The sequence below is a fragment of the Eleutherodactylus coqui genome, chromosome 1, assembly GCF_035609145.1.
Source record: "Eleutherodactylus coqui strain aEleCoq1 chromosome 1, aEleCoq1.hap1, whole genome shotgun sequence".
NCBI lineage: Eukaryota > Metazoa > Chordata > Amphibia > Anura > Eleutherodactylidae > Eleutherodactylus > Eleutherodactylus coqui.
In genome coordinates, this window is record NC_089837.1 from 298,441,681 (window position 1) to 298,462,041 (window position 20,361).

Here is a 20,361-nt window from a genome sequence, read left to right on the forward strand (position 1 = left end):
AATCCGCAAACCAAATCCGCATGTGTGCGTGGAGCCGAGGAAGCTCCATGCTCTCCTATAGGCGACTAGGACAGCGGATGCCGATCATGGATTCCGCAAATCAAATCCACCCGTGTGCGTGAGGCCTAAACAGATCATCATATGACATAACCAAACGGACCCTATTGATTATAATGATGTCCGTTTGGTTTCTGCTCAGCTGTCCGGCATTTTACCGGATGCGCTTTTTTTCCAGCATTTTGTGCCAGATCTGCGATGGAGCCTCTGAATGAAAGTTCTAACACAGGTGTGAACATAACCTTACATTGCAGCCTATGAAGGCAGAATTGGGTCTGACTTGTGACCATAAATGCAGGAGGTTGTGTTGTCACGACATGACCCCACTGACAACCATGAGATGAGATATCACAACACCACGTTGCATAAGCAGAGCCGCTGAGCAGCTCCAGCTACTTTCATGCCCCAGATTGTAGAACAGCCACGCCTAGCAGCAGCTCACATGATCAGCACTGCTCTTACCCTGAAGAGCTACCAGTCACGCCGCACTAGTTGTACTTCTCTCTGGTGACCACTAAGTGTCGCACGCGCCTACGCTGATGACGTCAAGGGGGTAAAGGTTAATGAGATTCAATGCAGTATGGCGGCCACCAAGCGGGTGCTGTACGTGGGTAAGTAGCTGCGGTGCATAGTGTCTGCGGAACGCTACCGGGGAGAAGACGTTCCGGACATGACAGTCTTGTCTCTGTGTTGCAGGCGGCCTGGCCGAGGAGGTGGACGAGAAGATCCTACACGCCGCCTTCATCCCCTTTGGTGACATCACGGACATCCAGATCCCGCTGGACTATGAGACTGGTGGGTTCCGCTGCATGCACAGAGCAGCTACTAGGGCTGTTCCCATTGTCTCCACGGGGGGCGCTATGGACGGACCCCATTGACTATAGTGGGGTCCATTCAGTTCCTGCACCTGTTTGTCATTCTTACCAGCTGGAGAGTCCTGCATGCACAGCTCTTCCGTCCAGCATGTCATTCCAGATCTAAACAGAGCCTGCAATGCCAGTGTAAATAATCCTTAAAGGAGATGTCCCGCGCCGAAACGGGTTTTTTTTTTTTTAAACCCCCCCCCCGTTCGGCGCGAGACAACCCCGATGCAGGGGTTAAAAAAACCACCCGCACAGCGCTTACCTGAATCCCGGCGGTCCGGTGACTTCAATACTTACCGCTGAAGATGGCCGCCGGGATCCTCTATCTTCGTGGACCGCAGCTCTTCTGTGCGGTCCACTGCCGATTCCAGCCTCCTGATTGGCTGGAATCGGCACGTGACGGGGCGGAGCTACACGGAGCTACACGGAGCCCCATAGAGAACAGCAGAAGACCCGGACTGCGCAAGCGCGGCTAATTTGGCCATCGGAGGCCAAAAATTAGTCGGCACCATGGAGACCAGGACGCTAGCAACGGAGCAGGTAAGTAAAAAACTTTTTATAACTTCTGTATGGCTCATAATTAATGCACAATGTATATTACAAAGTGCATTATTATGGCCATACAGAAGTGTATAACCCCACTTGCTGCCTCGGGACATCTCCTTTAAATGCATGTATTTTGGCCTGACAATAATTTTTGCAGTTGTGTTTAATTAAACCATTTGGCTTGTGCAGCTTTTATGTATCAGTGTATATAGACACCGCAGTCTCAGTAGGAGATCTGTCAGTGAGGCTGGACAGACGGCTTGGTTTTCAGCCCTTACCTTCCTTATATGCAATGTATGTAGACTCTGCAGAAGACAAACTGGGCATCATTTCTAATTGGACCCTATTGCAAAAATAGTTGCCAGCCCAAAATACATGCATTTAAGGCCCAACGTCCACATGTGGATTTTAATTATAAAATCTGCGTGTGTCTCCTGCGCGGGGGATCCGCAGTTCCAAAAAGCCTGTAGGGATGTATTAGCATTCGCAGGGCAAATAAATGCATGCGGATGTGGGAAGAAACTGCAGCATGCTCTGTTTTAGAATTTAAAGGGGTTGTCTCGCGAAAGCAAGTGGGGTTAAGCACTTCTGTATGGCCATATTAATGCACTTTGTAATATACATCGTGCATTAAATATGAGCCATACAGACGTTATTCACTTACCTTCCCTGCACTGGCGTCCATGGCTCCGTCTAACTTCAGCATCTAATCGCCCGATTAGACGCGCTTGCGCAGAAGGGTCTTCTGCCTTCGGAGGGGCGGAGCTACGTGATGATGCGTAGAAGGGGGCGGAGCCAGGACGCCGCTGCTGCCGGACAGACCCGAAGGCAGAAGACCCTTCTGCGCAAGCGCGTCTAATCGGGCGAAAATTTTTGTTTTTCACCCTTGCCCTGCCCCTACAACTTTCTCAGGGGATCTGATTTGCCTCCTTAAAGTAGTTGTCCGAGTTGTGAGAACTTTGGACAACCCTTTCCCCATGCACTTAAAGGGGTTGTCCCGCGCCGAAACGGGTTTTTTTTTTTTTTTAAACCCCCCCCCCCGTTCGGCGCGAGACAACCCCGATGCAGGGGTTAAAAAAACCACCCGCACAGCGCTTACCTGAATCCCGGCGGTCCGGCGTCTTCATACTCACCTGCTGAAGATGGCCGCCGGGATCCTCTGTCTTCATGGACCGCAGGGCTTCTGTGCGGTCCATTGCCGATTCCAGCCTCCTGATTGGCTGGAATCGGCACGTGACGGGGCGGAGCTACACGGAGCCCCATTCAGAAAAGAAGACCCGGACTGCGCAAGCGCGGCTAATTTGGCCATCGGAGGGCGAAAATTAGTCGGCACCATGGAGACGAGGACGCCAGCAACGGAGCAGGTAAGTATAAAACTTTTTATAACTTCTGTATGGCTCATAATTAATGCACAATGTACATTACAAAGTGCATTAATATGGCCATACAGAAGTGTATAGACCCACTTGCTGCCTCGGGACAACCCCTTTAAATAACAAATAGTGATATACTCCCCGTTCCTGCTGTGTCTTGCGATGGCGCTCGGTTCCCCGCTCCGGTCTCTGTTGACATCACCGGGGCTTTAGCCAATAACAGCTCAGTGATTGACTACTGAGCTCTGTTTTTGCGGCAGCCTGTAGGACGTTCCACAAACCATGCGAGACTGCAGCTGTCAAGAGACTGAAATGGGGGACCAAACGCCATCCCAGGACACAGCAGGAGCGGGGAGTATATCACCATTTATTTTAATGCATGGGGAAAGGGTTGTCCAAAGTTCTTACAACTCGGGCAACTCCTTTAAGGCCCTTTTACTGGTAATGGTTTATTATTCCCATTCTTGCTGGATCACAGGACTCTGTACAATAATTGTTTAGTGTATATGCTGCTAGTGACTGAATGATGACTGGTTCGCTTATCATTCACCATTCAGTTTCTGCAGGCATAAAAATCGAAGGGCAATCATCCTGTGTAAATGGGCAATAGTTCATCTATACGCGACCGCCTGCTTACTGTGAACGGAGGCGACGGGCAGGTGGGAGTGACATCTGGCCTGCTACCTCCATTCACTGAGCGATCATTGCCCCCATGTGAAAGCACTGCGGCGATGATCACTGGGACAGCTGCTGGATGCTTAGGCACATGACAATTGCCCTGTGTAAAGGGACCCTTGGTTGTTTCTCACTGTCATTACCAATTGGTGTGCAGAACACTTTCCTATTCTTAAAAGCAGGCGAGTATGAAAACTACATACCCAGCGCCCTGTCACCTGCCCAGTGGCATCATAACTTAGTTTATAGTACTTTAGGCAAGTGACGGGTTCCCTTTAATTGTCCTTGTTGTGTTTGATTTACAGAAAAACACAGAGGATTTGCTTTTGTTGAATTTGAGCTCCCAGAAGTGAGTTGAATTATTTATTTTGTTTTTTTTTCTTTTAGCTAATACGTTTAGGGCTCATTCACACGACCATATCAGTAAAACGCTGCGGGTCTCCCTGCAACGTTTTACCAGTGTTTGTAAATACCGGCAGAGACCACATTTGGCAGCTAGTGCGCTGAGCACGACCACATATGTCACGCACACGGTCATGCGCAGTGTGACTCTTTTTTTTAAATTTTTTTTTATCCCTGCTCTATCTTATAGTCACGTTGCGAATAAATTGTCACCCGTACACAAAGTGTTGTTTATGGACAGCATTGCATACGCTACCCATACAAAAGTAGAGGGCTGTCCCTGCGTGATACACAGTGAAATAGAGCATGCTGCGATCTTTTTTCACGCTCGTATCTACATGCAATGTATACACACTGATGTGAATGAATCAATGAAAATCAATATACTTCCATTGACTCCATTCACCATGTGTCATGTAATACGCTGTGAAATCGTGGTTGTGTGAATGAGCCCCAAAGAGATGAATTATTGTATATAAATAATAGTAAATAATTTTTTTTTTATTATTCTTCAGGATGCGGCTGCAGCTATTGATAACATGGTATGGACTGCTTCTGTTAGAATAGTTGCTTTTCTTAAAATGTTTTAAATGGTGTTGTAGTAATAATAATATAAATGTGTTTCTTAAAGCAGTGTGTGTGTGTGTGTGTGTGTGTATATATACATATACAATCTCCACCTTCAATAGAAAATAGCTAGCAGTGAAATGGTTAACTGGTTCATTCTTATGCTGGTATCCTGAAATACACTCCTACACAAGTTCTCAAGACAACAAGGTCCTGAGATGTGTTTCTCATGAGAAAGACCTGCTATGCCCACCTCTCAGGAGGGGGGGCTGCTCCTTATTTCCTCACTTGGATTCCTTAGTGCAGGCAGAGATATTGATAGTCTATTCTAGTTGCATTTCCTAGAAATTACATGTTCGCATAGCAACATACACCTGGGGTGTAAACATATGTTAATCATCAGCATCGTTGGCTACTGGGCCAATCATGAGTTGTTATCATGTTGGGAGGGCCATGCATGTAATTGGTGTGTCATATTCAGTATAACTGTATTGTACTTCCTTACAATAAACCAGAAGGTTATAGGGGCTCAGGGGGAGTACCCCTGAGTTCAAATGCATATATTCATGCTTGAAGCTTCTCATTATAACCAATCTGGAGCAGATCAGTGAAATCTTCTGAAATATGATTTATTCCCATAACAATGGCTTGCAAAGTGTTCCAACCCTAAGGGCTCCTGCCAACTGACTGATATTTGCTGCAGATTCCGCAGTCAATGTCTGCACCGCGGATCCACAGCAAATAGTGCCCGTAGCATGCTATGGGAAATCAATTCTTCCTTCACACTTGCAAAAACCGCTTGAGGTTTCTGTAAGTGGAGGGAAAATCGCAGCATGCTCTTTTTTTTTTTTTTTTTTTTGCGGATTCCACACTTACTGCTTCGATTGAAGTCCATAGAAGCCCTCCAATCTTCAGTACTTCGGCGATCGCTAGGCGATGACGCGGGAAAAGCAGGAGTTTGAATCAAAAAATCTGTACTGTGCATGTCCGATGTCGAGCCGTGCGGACCACCCGCAGTACAAACTGAAAACTCAAAGTACAGGTACGCGCGGACACTGCTGCTCCCAGGGACCGATTCCGCACGTCCCTTTTAAATAATGTTATGTTATTGTAGCGCTGGCACCTTCATATTTATAGTGTTACATTTTACTGTTCTCTGAAGATAGAGGCTGATGTGGTGAATGTTGGGGTAGAGAGAACTTACAGCCATATATTCTACAAATCAAGAAAGTTGTAGGGATTGTCACAGCCAGCAATGGGACACAAATGGAAAGAAAATAAAGAAATAGAGAAATATACAGTAAAACAAGGAACAGGAAAGGAGATAAAGGGGTAGTAATCCAGCAAGGGCTGAAAAAACTTGACAAGCAGATCATCATCCCGGAAACACGACTATGTAGGAGATTGTTAAATCTAAATTAAACTGGATAATGAGTATCTAACTCCAACATAACAGACACTTTTTACAGGAAGCAGCAGGAGTAATTTTAGCTACCAGAAACTAAGGAAATAAACGTATGGCATGTCTGGGTGCTCCCAGGGACAATATCATCCAAGCCTTGTGGAGGCACTAATCATAATTAAGTTAGTCATTGGTGTTACAAATTTGTCTCTAAATGCATTTACACCACAAAGATGATCGCTCAAAAGATCATTTTGCATAAACTACTACCTGGTACTAATGCCTAATAGTAGCGTGTGAGCCGCTGGGAGCTGCATTCATGGAAAAGACCACCCGCTGTTCTCTGAATACATTCCCTTTGTTCTGCCGCGGCGGGGCTGACAGCTGAAACGATGTAGTCAGCTCTCCCCGGGCAGAACATAGCGTGCGGTCCGTCTTATCAGCTGTTCTGCCGAACGATGAATTTCATGCAGAACTGAAAATCCTCTTTCAGCAGACAACTAAAAGATGGGCGCATTTACGCGCAACGATTATCGCTCAAAAGATGGCTTTTGAGCAAGTTTTGAGCGATAATCGTTGTGTCTAAATGGGCCTTAAGAAAGAATTACCTTTAACGTTTTGTCAATCACATATGTAAAGGAGTCCCTAAACCCCCACAATTCCTAAAACCGAGGAAGGAAACAGGTTGACCTATTTGGATAGGACAGGGTTTTTTTGCAAGGAAAAAAAATCCGTAGTTTTGTAAGTGTAAATCCTCTCTATTTCCCATTCCTTTTGTATCCACTTCTGGCTTTAGCTTGAAGAATCTGCTGCTTTTAAAAATGCTAAGTGTAAAGCGAATTTCATGCAGCCAAAAAGTCACAGATACTAGATAGCAATACCTGTTAGAAAAAATACCTCTGCACTCAGACAGAAAGTGGAAGATCAAACTGAGATTTAGATCAGTTTCGCATGAATGTATTACGGGAGCAATTATACAACCAGAATACTGACGAGTGTCCTGGCTCAACTACGGGTCTACGGACTCAAACTCGGCATCATATGAATTTGTTATGATGAGTTCACGTCTGGAGGCAGGGGCTAATTGGAGACCTGTCAGTAAAGGGTCCACAGTTACGCAGTGTACTATGCAAACGATCAGAGAATCTCATATGCAGGTCTCCTTTTGGGAATATTAACCCCTTAATGACATGGCATATTTTGTCGTTGAGGACCAAGCGATTTGTATTTTTCCATCTCCATTTTTCAAAAGCCATAACTTTTTTATTTTATCGTCGATGCGGCCTTATAAGGGCTTATTTTTTTGCGAGACGAGCTGTCGTTTTTGTTGGTTCCGTTTTGGTGAATGTACGACTTTTTTGATCATTTTTATTGCATTTTTTTGGGAGGCAAAATGCTAAAATTTAGCATTTTGCCTCAGTTTTTTAGCGTTTTTTCTTACGCTTTTTGCCGTACAAAATAAAATGCGTGTTCAACTTTTTGTACACGTTGTTACGGACGTGTCAATACCCAATATGTGGGGTTTTAATTTTTTTTTACCTTTTTTTTTTTTTATGCTAATATTAGAAAAAGCATAAAAAAAGGGTTTTTTAAAACTTTTTTTTTACTTTTTTTTTTTTTTTTACATTTTTCTCTTCTTTTTTTTTACACTATTTGAGTCCCTCTGAGGGACTTGCAGCACTGTACCTATGATCGCTGTCATAAGGCATGGCAGAGCTACTGCTCTGCCATGCCTTATCGCTTATACAGCGATCATAGGCATAGGCAATACAGGACGCCAGTGTCTGGCATCTTGTTGCCATGGCGACAGGCCGGGCTCTCGCGATGACATCGCGATTGCGGGCTGGAGACACAGAGGGAGTGCGGTCCCTCTGTGAACTCTTTCCTTGCCGCGATCTCCGATGCTCCCCTGCTGTTGCAGCGGGACGCCGGCTGTGACTGACAGCCGGCTCCCGCTATGGGATAGCGCGGGATCATATATAATCTCGCGCTATCCCCAGCGGTACGTCCTGTTGCGGGAAGTACTAGGCTCCCAGGACGTACCGGGGCGGGAAGGGGTTAAGTGTTACTCCTAAATGTTACTGATAAAAACTGCATCTAGTCCCATGAAAAAAACAATACAGCTCTGTCAATGGGAATTATAAAAAGGTTAGGGGTCTTTGAATGCAGCGATGCAAATACAAATGACTATTATTGAGGGGTGCTACCAAGATGTAAAGTTATCCCCAATTCCAGTGGATGGACCCTCACTGATTCCAAGAACAAGGGTCCCAACTGTCCACACACGAATGCAGTGAAGGACGTGTATCTGCATCGCAGCTCCATTCATCTCAATGACAGTGCTGGAAATTGCAGAGCACTCTTAAAAGGAGCATCCAGATTTATTGCGAGAGATGTTTGTGTGTGTGTGTGTGTGTGTGTGTGTGTGTGTGTGTGTGTGTGTGTGTGTATATATAAATCATTTTAGCTGTCCTATTCTGTGTGCTGAATTTGCATGCCGTGTGTGTGTGTGCATATATGTATATGTGTGTGTCGCAGTGATTGCAGCTCTACATGCCGGTAATACACTGCATTTTTTGCGCAGCTTTTTGCCATACGCTCATGTAAGCCTTCCCCTAGACTAGACAGTCTTAAAATGCAGCAGTTTATCACAGTAGCTTTACTAAATGACAACTCTATGGTATTTTAAGACCATCTAGTCTATGTTTAGACCACCTACTAGTTGCACAATGCTCCTGTGATTACCGGAGTGACCTTCGGCTGTGCACATAATCACTTCTGGTATAACATAAATTACCTTGAATCTTCTAATACTTGCAGTTTATTTTGTTAATGCTTCACCTTCAAACTAATGACTTATGCTCCATTAATAATATCTAGAATGAATCTGAACTTTTCGGTAGAACGATACGTGTAAACCTTGCAAAGCCAATGAGACTAAAGGAAGGCTCTTCAAAGGCAGGTGAGTCCTGCCAATGTCGTCTTACAAATGTGTGCTTTACTTCCATGTTCTAAAGTTTACACTTCATTTTTTTATTATAGTTTGGTCTGATGACGACTGGCTCAAAAGATTTTCTGGTAAAACACTGGAGGAGAGCGAACAGGCTGAGGGGACAGAAGCTCCTAAACCTGCAGCACAAGAGGTACTGGTCCTATAGTAATCATAGCTCCAAGTACAGATATTAGGAGGATACAAAACCTTAAATCTTGTTACCTTAACTCTTATCCTAGGGAAAAAGTATCTTCACATGTGGCATATAAGCGGCATATTTTCTACCATGGATTTGCATGCGGAAAATCCGCAGCATATTACAATACAGACGAAGTGGATGAGATTATAAGAAGTCTCATCTTATCCACATGCTGACGATTGTTAATTGACCTGCAGTGCGAATTTTAAATCCGCAGTATGTCAACTTATGCTGTGGGCTTTCACTATGGATCTCACCACGTCAAATGTTTAGGGTTGTAATCTGCCGTGAATTTGCACCAAAATCTGGACAATACATCCCATGTGGAGGTATCCTAAATGTTTGATGGTTACTGGACAAAGTTCACCTATAGCACTAACTGTGCTAACATAACATAAGTAGCTGTACTTACCCGTCATCTGCCGCAGGGACCCATCGCTGCAGCACCGCCATCCACCCGGTGTTTGAAGTGGAAGATGTCGTCACAGGTTATCACCTGACTTCTGTAATGTCACTGCCCGCTCTCCTGGCATCAACACTCACATCCCGGCACCATGATGCCAGGAGTTTGTAATAGTGTTACTTACAGCGATTTACAATTGGCTGCAGCGGTCAGAGGATATCTGTTGATGTCTTCCTTAACTTAACATCGGGAGCACGGTTGGGCTCATCACCATGGCAATGGAAGGGTAAGTACAGCTGATTTAGTTATTTCTAGAACAGTTGGACCTGTAGGAGAAATTGTTATCCGATAACCAGGCAACCCCTACAACCGAACATGCATGCCTGTAAATGTATTTAGTGTCTGTCATCTCGTGCCTCTTTTTTTCTTTTATCTTCTTTATTACTTGCAGGGAGAGCCACCTGCTAAAAAGGTACGAGCTAACCCCCAGGTATACATGGATATCAAGATTGGCAACAAGCCTGCTGGACGTATTCGCTTCCTGTTACGAGCCGATGTTGTTCCAATGACGGTAGGTGAGTGTCGGAATCTGATATTGCATAAATAATTCATGGTCACGTTGCGTTGGCTGTACATAATAGTTCTAGATCAGAAGAAAAGCAGATAACATTGGTATTAGAAAGAACATTTCATTTGTGAGAAGACATTAATTCATTCTTACAATTTGTCAATTACACACACCTATTTTGCAAGCAACTCGTTTAGCAGTGTTTAACCCCTTAGTGACCACCCCATAGTCCTGGCCTGCTGGGCTTTATCCCAGAGGATGTAAAAACATGCTTCCTTCAGGGATTGAAGCCCTGCAGGCTCTGGACGTGACAGCTCCATGCTGTCAATTACCCCCCACCCCAGCGATCGCATTAAAGGCAATGTAAAGTTTTAAAAAGTTAGTTTTAGCTCCCCTTAATGGATCGGATCTCAGGATACTCACCATCCTTCGCGATGTCCCCCGGCGTTCTGGTCCTGCAGGACCTAGCGTCTGTGCATGCGCGCCAGACAGCATTATGTCACGCGCATGCACACCGGGCCAGGAGGCCTGGGAAATTTAAAAACTCCCTGCTAGTATGAGTAGCTGAGAGCACGGAGCTGTCACCGGGAGCCGCTGTATGCGGTCCACAGTCACATGATCGCTGCTATCCAATGGATAAGCGCAATCTTGTAAAAGTTTAAAAAAAACAACAAAAAAAAGTGTAAAGAAAAAAGTTTGTTTCATCTTCCCTCATGGATCATATCTGGTCTGTTTCTGAACACAGGACAAATGGTGGTATCCATTTTGGGGTGCAAATCCTCATTTTCATGTGCACTGTGGGAAAAAAAAATGTCTTTTTAAAATGACATTTTTAAAAATATGAAATTTTATTTTTTCTCCCCTAAATTGCATTAACCTCTGAAAAGAAACTGTGGGGTCAAAAACTCATGACCCCCCCCCCCCCCCCCCCTCAGTGAATATATTAAGGGGTGTATTTTTTAAAATGGGGTCATTTGTGGGGGTGTCTATAATTCTGACACCTATGAGCCTTTGCAATCTTGGTTTGGTTTAGGAAAACAAAGTGTTCCTCAAAATGTTAATGTTACATTTGTACGTCTCCTAAATTGTTAAAAAACGAAAGTTTTTCAAATATGTGGCCAGAATAAAGTAAGCAGATGGAAATATATATTCTGTCAAAAATTTGCAATTGAAAATATGACACTTTTTTTTTTTTTTTTTCAAACTTTCCCCAATTTTGTGTCTCAATAAATGCACAAATTCTATTGGTCTATTTTTACCACCTAAGGCCTCATGTCCACGGGGAAAATCAGGCCCGCGGACATGAGGGCTGAAAATAAGAATAAACTCACCTCTCGCACGCTCCGTATCTTCCCTTTGCCGCGGATTCATCTTCTCTCCGTCGCGGCCGGATCTTCTTTCTTCGGCCCGGCGGATGCGCAGGGCACGTCGGTTGCGTGCCGCGCGCATGCGCTGGCCCGAAGAAAAAAGATCCGGCTGCGACGGAGAGAAGATGAAGCCGCGGCGAAGGGAAGATCCGGAGCAGGTGAGTATATTCTTATTTTAGGTCTCCCGCGGATCCGGACGGCTTCCATATTCTTCAATAGAAGCCTGTGGGAGCCGTCCCCGCGATAGACCCGCACGAAAATGGAGCATGGTCCAGATTTTTTCATGCTCCCTTTTTTTTTTTTTTTTTTTTTTTTTTAAATCACTTTTATTGACCATCCGCGAGTATTTATCTACCCGCGGGTGGTCAATGCATTCCTGTGGGGTGCGGATCCGCGGGCGGGAGAAGAGTTAAAAATCCGCTGCAGATTTTAATTCTTCTTTTGCCTGTGGACATGAGGCCTAAGGGTGAACACTCACTTGCGTTTTTTTTTTGTTTTTTTTATCGCTGCATTTTTATTTTTTTTTTTTAACACGATTGTCAATGGGACTTTCTAATGGTAAAAACGCATCACAAGTTGGGGCTTTGCAATTTGTGCGATGCGTTTTCAACATTAGAAAGTCCCACTGACAATCGCGTTAAAAAATAAAAATGTCCACATTTGTGTTTTTATATATATTTTGTTGTTTTTTTTTAACTTGCAGAAAACTTTCGCTGTCTCTGTACACATGAGAAGGGCTTTGGCTTCAAAGGAAGCAGCTTCCATAGAATTATCCCTCAATTCATGTGTCAGGGAGGTGACTTCACCAATCACAATGGCACGGGCGGAAAATCCATCTATGGGCGGAAATTTGATGATGAGAACTTCATTCTAAAGCACACAGGTGCAGGTGGGTAAGCTTATTTTGATTTCACTAGCAAAAGGGGTTTCCTAAATCATCACTTCAAGACCTTTAGGCCTCCTGGACACGGGCGGAAATTCCGTGGCAGGATTTCCCACAGAATTTCCGCCCGTGGAAGCTGCCATAGGATTGCGTTAGCAAACGCAATCCTAGGCAGACGGCTGACGCAGAAAACAAATCGCAGCATGCTCAATTTCTGTGCGGGGCTCTCAGAAATCTCACTTTCCGGCCGCCGGCCCCATTTTGCGCATGCGCCCGCTGACCGGCAGCCGGCACATGAAACAGCCGGAGCCGCGGAAGCAGGTGAGTACACGCTGGTCCCTGCAGGGGCGCGGGTCGGGTCCCACTGCGAGAATTCTCGCAGCCGGATCTGACTCGGCCATCTGCAGGCGGCCTTAAACTTATACTGCAGTTATCAAGACTATAATACGGTGTATTTAATAAAACTTAACCTTTTATTAACCAACCATACAAATTAGTAATACTAAACACAAAGTCCCATAAACACTTAGGAGCCTAGTTACTTAAACTGTTGCCTTATACTCTGATCAAAGAAAACTATGAGCTGACTCGGCGAGATAAATGTATTAGGAGGAACGTGCCTCTTAATATATTTGTGGCAATTGGCAGTACCTCCATGTGCCAGACTAACCCCCAAGCTAGTGTAGGTTTCAGCTACTCCGGTAGGCTGTGGATGGCTATGCCTCCTAAAGCTAGACCACAACCATTTCTAAAAAAGTGCAGAGATCAAACCTAAAGCCCCTGAAAAGTCACAATCTTATGATATGTACCAACATTGCAACCTTTGTATTGCAGAAATTTGGCATACATAACTTAATAGACATGTCCCAATATGTACAACATATGTCTCACTGTATATAGTCAATGATAAAGAGGAATTTTACCAAAATTGACTAGTAATGTCATTCAGGGTCACTTGCGGATCTTTCAGTCTGCAGCAATTGAAACACCCCTATACTAGGTCAGTATTTTAGGCGGTTTAGTTTTTCCATTCTAAGGTTCTGTCTTCTGTACAGGTTTACTCTCTATGGCAAATTCTGGTCAAAACACAAATGGATCACAGTTCTTCATCACATGTGACAAGACAGACTGGCTTGATGGGAAACATGTTGTGTTTGGAGAGGTGATGGAGGGAATGGATGTTGTACGGCAGATGGAAGTAAGTATTTGCAAACTTACCTCATGAATTCTCTTAAATGTATCTATAATTCAATGTTCTTAAATGGCAAAGATGGAGCCCAATAAGAAACCTCTTCCCTTATTCAGAAGAAACTTTCTCCTTGAAGGAGAGAAAAGGAAAAACAATCACTGCTGTGATAAGAAGTGCATGATAATTCAAGCAGTCTAGTTTTCCACATGAACTCGGTCCTCTAACCATCAACAGAATCTAATTTATTCTATATTATATATTGTGTGTACAGGGTGCTTCACTTGAAGTGCAACCCAGTAAGATTGTAATATTTGTGTTCGAAACAATGTCACGAGTGAACTCATCAGGAACCAAGGTAGGTGTCCGTATTCAGAGTCCTCACAGAACATGTTGTAGAGTTTTTTTTTTTTCCCCTCTAAATGGGGAAAATTGGTTTCTACCTCGTTGTTGATCCAGAGGAAGGGAAAAAAAACGTGTGTGTGAGAGTGAAGTAATAGGCTGAACCGAATAGGATGGAGTGGTTTCTTGTAGTTAGTTGTTGCTCAAATCCATGTATTTTGGCTATTCATGTGGACTTGCAGATGAAACCACGCTTAGTTTGGGAGCCATGTGCTGTCCAGCAGTTCTTGGCTGGAACTGCTCCCTGCACTCTTCATGCTTCACCGTATAAGTGGGTTGCAGTTCCTGAATAACCATGATGCTGTACGGTTTCAACTTTGCTTTGCTGCTCTCTGATCTGTTGCCAAGGACTTGTCAGTTTCTTGTGAGAAATAAAGAAGAGACTTCTGTGGAATAGAGTAAACCTACCTTCACATCCTAGACTATGGCAGCTGACTTCTTCAGCCACCCTCCGTGATATGCATCCAACAACGTTCCTGTCATTTCCAGTTTGTGGGTTGTTTTTTTGGGGGGGTAAATTTCAACCTCGACTCTTTGCCCAAAATTGGTGCTGATGTTCCATGAACAAACCAGTCACCTAGTACATGCATACCAAAAAAGTACACTCTTCAATAGAATACTTCTCGTAACCCATACTCAGCAGTAAGAACACCTTGCAGATGACATTGGGTCTCAAGTAGCAAAGCTGTCTAACCGAAAGACTATTCTTGTTGCCCATAGAAACCAGTCAGAGTTCAACTTTCATTTTTAAAACCTGGTAAAAATTGGTTGTTATGGGCAAAAAAGAAAGTCTTAAAGGGGTTGTCCCGCGAAAGCAAATGGGGTTAATTACTTCTGTATGGCCATATTAATGCACTTTGTAATATACATCGTGCATTAAATATTGGCCATACAGTAGTTATACACTTACCCCCTCCGGTGTTGGCGTCCCCGTCTCCATGGCGCCAACCAAAGCCTTCTTCTGCGGGATTAGATGCGCTTGCGCAGTCTGCCCTCTTCTGTCCGGCTCCGGCCTGCTCGCGCCGCAGAGGTCTTCTGCGCATGCGCAGAAGACCTGTGCGGTGCGAGCACGCCGGAGCGGCCCCTTCAACTCAAGCGCGTCTAATCCAGGCAGAAGAAGGCTTCGGTCGGCGCCATGGAGACGGGGACGCCAACACCGGAGGGGGTAAGTGTATAACTTCTGTATGGCCAATATTTAATGCACGATGTATATTACAAAGTGCATTAATATGGCCATACAGAAGTAATTAACCCCCCTTGCTTTCGCGGGACAACCCATTTAAGCCCCATTTACACTGAAAGATGATCGCTCAAAAATCACTCAAACGATAGTTTGAGTGACAGTTTTGAGTGATCATCTGTGCATAAGCTCTCAAGTAGCTAATTAGCTACTTAAGAGTTAAATGCAGGTGGAGCGGGACACCGCTTACAGCTCAGAGAACAGCAGTTGCTTTGTATATGCAAACAGCTGCTTTTTTCTCAGAGCTTTCAGCTGCTATCCCGCTGAGGGCTGCAAGCTGAATACCAGCTAAAAGAATGCTGTTAGTGCCGCCCGCTGAGAACTCTGTGCAGCACTAATGAGGCTCATCGCTGGGTTTTAGCTTGCTAAAAATCAGCGATGAACGAATAGCGTGTGAAAAGTGCACGATGGACACGCGTTTAGACCCAACGGTTATCGCTCAAAAGATGGCTTTTGAGCGATAATCTTTGTGTCTAAATGGGCATTTACTGTAAGACAGTTTGGATAAATGAGAACCACCTACTTGGAAATGTGAACTGCACACCAGCAGTTGAACGATACACCCATGGCATGAGACAGGACAAGGGTCATTGATAAACTCTAGACTCCTGAACATGGTTACAGTTCTACAAAAATAAGTTAAAATAAGGGTTACGCCTCCAGGGAAACACCCTGTATAATATATGTGAGTGTATATAAGATAGTGTGTAAGTAAAATATATACATGCGGATGTAGCAAATGCCACATGATTTCTTGAATCATTAAAAAAGCACCTTCTCACGTGGCGAAATCCACTGCAGCCAAATCTGTACTTTTAGCTGTGGAACAGCTGCGGAATTCAACTCTTGTGTTTCCGGGGGTTGAATTCCACAACCTTTATAGACGGGCTGCAGATTAACCCCTTAACGACCAGCTCATAGTGTTTTATGTCCTCCCGAAGTGGGCTTTATTCTCTGAGGACGTAAAAACATGTGTCCTGCAGAGAATAAAGCCCCTCGGGCTGTGGACGTGACAGCTCCATGCTGTCGGTGTCCGCAAGTAGCCGACAGCATGGAGCTGTCATCCCGGGCTGTTCGGACCTCCCCCCCCCCCCCCCCCCCCCGGCATTGCGATCGGCGCTATCCAATCTCCTTCAAGCAAAATTTCTGTTCCGAAAGCCACCGGTTGCTCCTTTCATTTTGGGCCCCATTGTGCATACAGACGTAATACTAGGGCCACAATGGGTATGTTTCTGAGCACGGGACAAACGGGCTTATCCATTCTGGGGTGCAAATCCTCATTTTCATGTGTGCTATAGAAAAAAGTCCTGTCCTTAAAATGACATATTTGCAAAAATATGAAATTTTAGTTTTTCTCTTCTAAATTGCATTGACTCCTAAAAAAAACCTGTGGGGTTAAAACACTCGACACCCCTCAGTGAATATGTTAAGGGGTGTAGTTTTTAAAATGGGGGTATCTATCATTTTGATTCCTATGAGCCTTTCCAATCTTGGCTTGGTGTAGGAAAACAAAGTGTTCCTCAAAATGCTGAAAAGTAATGTTACATTTGTACGTCTCCTAAATGGTTAAAAAAAAAACCCGAAAGTTTGTCCAATGTGCGCCCAAAATAAAGTAAACGGATGGAAATATATATCTTAGCAAAAATTTCTATATTATGTTTGCACATATTTGAGATATTGCAGTTGGAAATGTTCCCAATTTTAGCGCTTTTAATAAATAAACACAAATTCTATCGGTCTTTTTTTTCCACCTAAATGAAGTACAACATGTGGCGAAAAAACAATGTCAGAATCGCTTGGATATGCAAAACCTTTCTGGTGTTTTTCCATGCTAAATTGACACGTGTCAGATTTGCAAAATTTGGCCTGGTCATTAAGGCGCAAACAGGCTTGGTCACCAAGGGGTTAAGAATCCGCATCGTGTTTTAAAAACTCTGTGGAGTTTGTTGTGGAAACTTTTTGCACCATTTGAAGGAGACTTCAAAAATCTCCTCCACATGGCTTACACTGTAAATGCCTGTGTGAAGGCGGCCGAACACAACAAGTCCATTGTAAAACAATTGACAGGGTAAGTAAACTAAACTTCGATACCTGTGCTTGTTATACAGAGATATGATGTATGTGTATTTTAAGAAAATCCTTCCATGCAGTTTATTACAGTGAATACATTATGGAGTCGCTCTCATATGCATTTTTCTTTTTTGTCCTTTTTATTTGGAAAGGCTCAAGGTACCAAGGATGGAAAATCAAAACAGAAAATAATCATCTCCGATTGTGGTGAATATGTATGACGTGATCTTCTGCACTGATAAGACCATGACCAACAAACGTGGCGAGAATTATGATCATCCATTAAAAAATGTTTGTAAGCTATTGTAAAATTAAAGGTTTTGTTTTCTAGCCTCGGTTTTTACTTTGGTGAATCTCATGTTGTGGCCTTTAGGGAGTATTTTCATTCACAAATGTGTTCTTAGTTGTTCCCTTTCTAATACAAATGGCGAGTCTTTCAGACAATTCGGGTCTCTTTATCAGGGATGGTTTACCACAGAATCTGGAGCCATGTGATTATACACAAAAGGAAATAGGATAGCAATAGTGAGGTAAATAAGGCAATGATGGAAAAATATTAAAGGGGTTGTCTCGCGCCGAAACGGGGTTTTTTTGTTTTTTTTTCCATAGGCCCCCCCCCCGTTCGGCGCAGGACAACCCCAATGGATGTGTTTAAAAAAAACAAACAAACATATTACTTACCCGAATCCCCGCTCTGCGACGTCTTCCTTCTTCCTACTTCTTCCTTCACCAAGATGGCCGCCGGGATCTTCACCCACGATGCACCGCGGGTCCTTTCACATGGTGCACCGTGAGCTCTGTGTGGTCCATTGCCGATTCCAGCCTCCTGATTGGCTGGAATCAGCACACGTGACGGGGCGGAGCTACGATGACCAGCTCTCCGGCACGAGCGGCCCCATTCACCAGGAAGAAGACCGCACAGCGCAAGCGCGTCTAAAAACGCCAGAAGAAAGCGAAATTAGACGGATCCATGGCGACGGGGACGCTAGCAACGGAGCAGGTAAGTGAATAACTTCTGTATGGCTCATATTTAATGCACGATGTATATTACAAAGTACATTAATATGGCCATACAGAAGTGTATAACCCCACTTGCTTTCGTGAGACAACACCTTTAATATGAGTTCATAGGTTTCTACTGGCTAATACGGTACAAAGGTGGTTCCTATATTTATTATAGACGCTAACTCCTCATCGCCAAAGTGTAAACCTATCTGTAAACCATAGCAAATGCCACATGATTTCTTGAATCATTAAAAAAGCATCAATTATCTAAAACGTAAAACGATTAAACTGAAAGTGTTGCCCTTTTAAAGGTAATGAGGGAAAAATTTTAGAAGGTGATGAGAAGAAAACAAATCAGGTTTTTTTTCTCCACTGTATTCACTGAGAAAAATAAATGTGAGATGATGACATTAAATATCATCAGTCTAACCAAGGAAGTAATACGGAGCTGCCTTAAAAAATAAAAAAATTAAAAAAAAAATAAAAAAAAATCAACAAATTGCTGTGTCCTGATGGCATATACTTGAACGTCACTGTGGCAATTAAGGCTCTTGGAGCAAATATAACCTTATCACTGAAATGGCCTTGACACTAAAAGAAAACTTTATTAATTTATAAGAATAAAAAAACACTTCCTAACCCACTAGGGTGGTTAACCAAAACAGACACACAGCTACAGACAAAAACATATAACCATTCATCTGAATGAAAGATGAATGTAAGGGTGGACAATAGAATGAAAAAATTACTGGGTACAGAATACCCCAAGGTGTTACAGGGTATTAATATTAAATGTAGCGATAATGGTATGACGCTACCTATCAAGACAGTTTGGAGTCAAATATGACTGACATAGTAATTAGAGATGAGCGAACACGTTCGGCTCCGCCCCTTTTTCGCCCGAACACCGAACTTTGCGAACACTTCAGTGTTCGGGCGAAAAAGTTCGGGGGCCGCCGCGGCAGCGCGGGGGGGTGCGGCGGGGAGTGGGGGGGAGAGGGAGAGAGAGAGGGCTCCCCCCTGTTCCCCGCTACTGCCGCCCGCGCCGCCGCGCATCTCCCCGCCCCCCGGCGGCACCCGGACACTTACGCGCGAACACTGCAGTGTTCGGCAAAGCCGGTGTCCGGGTGCGGATGTGTCCGTAACGGACACGTTCGCTCATCCCTAATAGTAATCAATTGATATAGGATAGATGTGAGTACTATTTGATCAGCGACTGTATGACCTCTTGAATTAGGTTGCTGTAAGTATCACATAGGAAGTAATCCTATGATGCCATATTGCTAAACCCACGTATTAGTGTCTATTGCCACCCACTAAGATAGTAGTAATGGTCTATCCAAACCTGTAGTTCACTAATTAGTGTAAAAAGGGTTAATAGTCCAACAGCACCGTAATGTAACACTGTGACTGAACTGGACTAGTTATCGCCAGGAGTCACTAAAAGAGATTTTTTTTTGGAGCGATGTCCTAAAGGTATCGTCTATCGTCGACGCGTTTCCACAGTGTAATACTTTATTAAGCACTGCTTCATCAGGATGAGGTGATATATATAACGTTAGTTGTAGGTGGAACAGGGAAAGGCAGAGCGCAGAATAATTCTATTTGCGAAAGCTGCGTCTGCCTTGATAACCCTTTACTAAGTGAAGTGCTGGCAAGGCTGATACTGGTTGTATATAGGAGTGATGCAACAGCTGGAAAAATACACTGCTGCAGAGACCAGCGCCTGGTAAGGCTGATACTAGTTGTATATAGGAGTGATGCAACAGCTGGAAAAATACACTGATGCAGAGACCAGTGCCTGGTAAGGCTGATACTAGTTGTATATAGGAGTGATACAACGGCTGGAAAAATACACAAAATATTTTTGTATATCGCCGATGCTCACTAAGGTTTCCATTTGTGAAAATCTGGGCAATTCAAGAAAGTGATGGGAACGACACAGCAACAGATAGGGCAGGCGAGGGGCTACATGTCGGGCTGCATCTCAAGTTCTCAGGTCCCACTATTAAGCCACAATAGCGGCAAGAGTGGGCCCCCCCCCCCTCCCAACAAGTTTTACTTCTGAAAAGCCCTCATTAGCAATGCATACCTTAGCTAAGCACCACACTACCTCCAACAAAGCACAATCACTGCCTGCATGACACTCCGCTGCCACTTC

General features: G+C 44.1%; 1 protein-coding gene across 1 annotated transcript; it reads left to right on the plus strand.

Annotated features, from left to right (window-relative positions):
• The first annotated feature begins 576 nt into the window (after positions 1 to 576).
• Positions 577 to 17,525, plus strand: PPIE (peptidylprolyl isomerase E). The gene is made up of 10 exons (XM_066574386.1): positions 577 to 668; positions 754 to 852; positions 3,820 to 3,863; positions 4,432 to 4,458; positions 8,766 to 8,847; positions 8,928 to 9,028; positions 9,931 to 10,054; positions 12,118 to 12,303; positions 13,353 to 13,495; positions 17,348 to 17,525. The coding sequence occupies exons 1-10, from the start codon at positions 638 to 640 to the stop codon at positions 17,414 to 17,416; spliced, it is 906 nt and encodes a 301-aa protein (XP_066430483.1). The 5' UTR covers positions 577 to 637; the 3' UTR covers positions 17,417 to 17,525.
• The last annotated feature ends 2,836 nt before the right edge of the window (positions 17,526 to 20,361 follow it).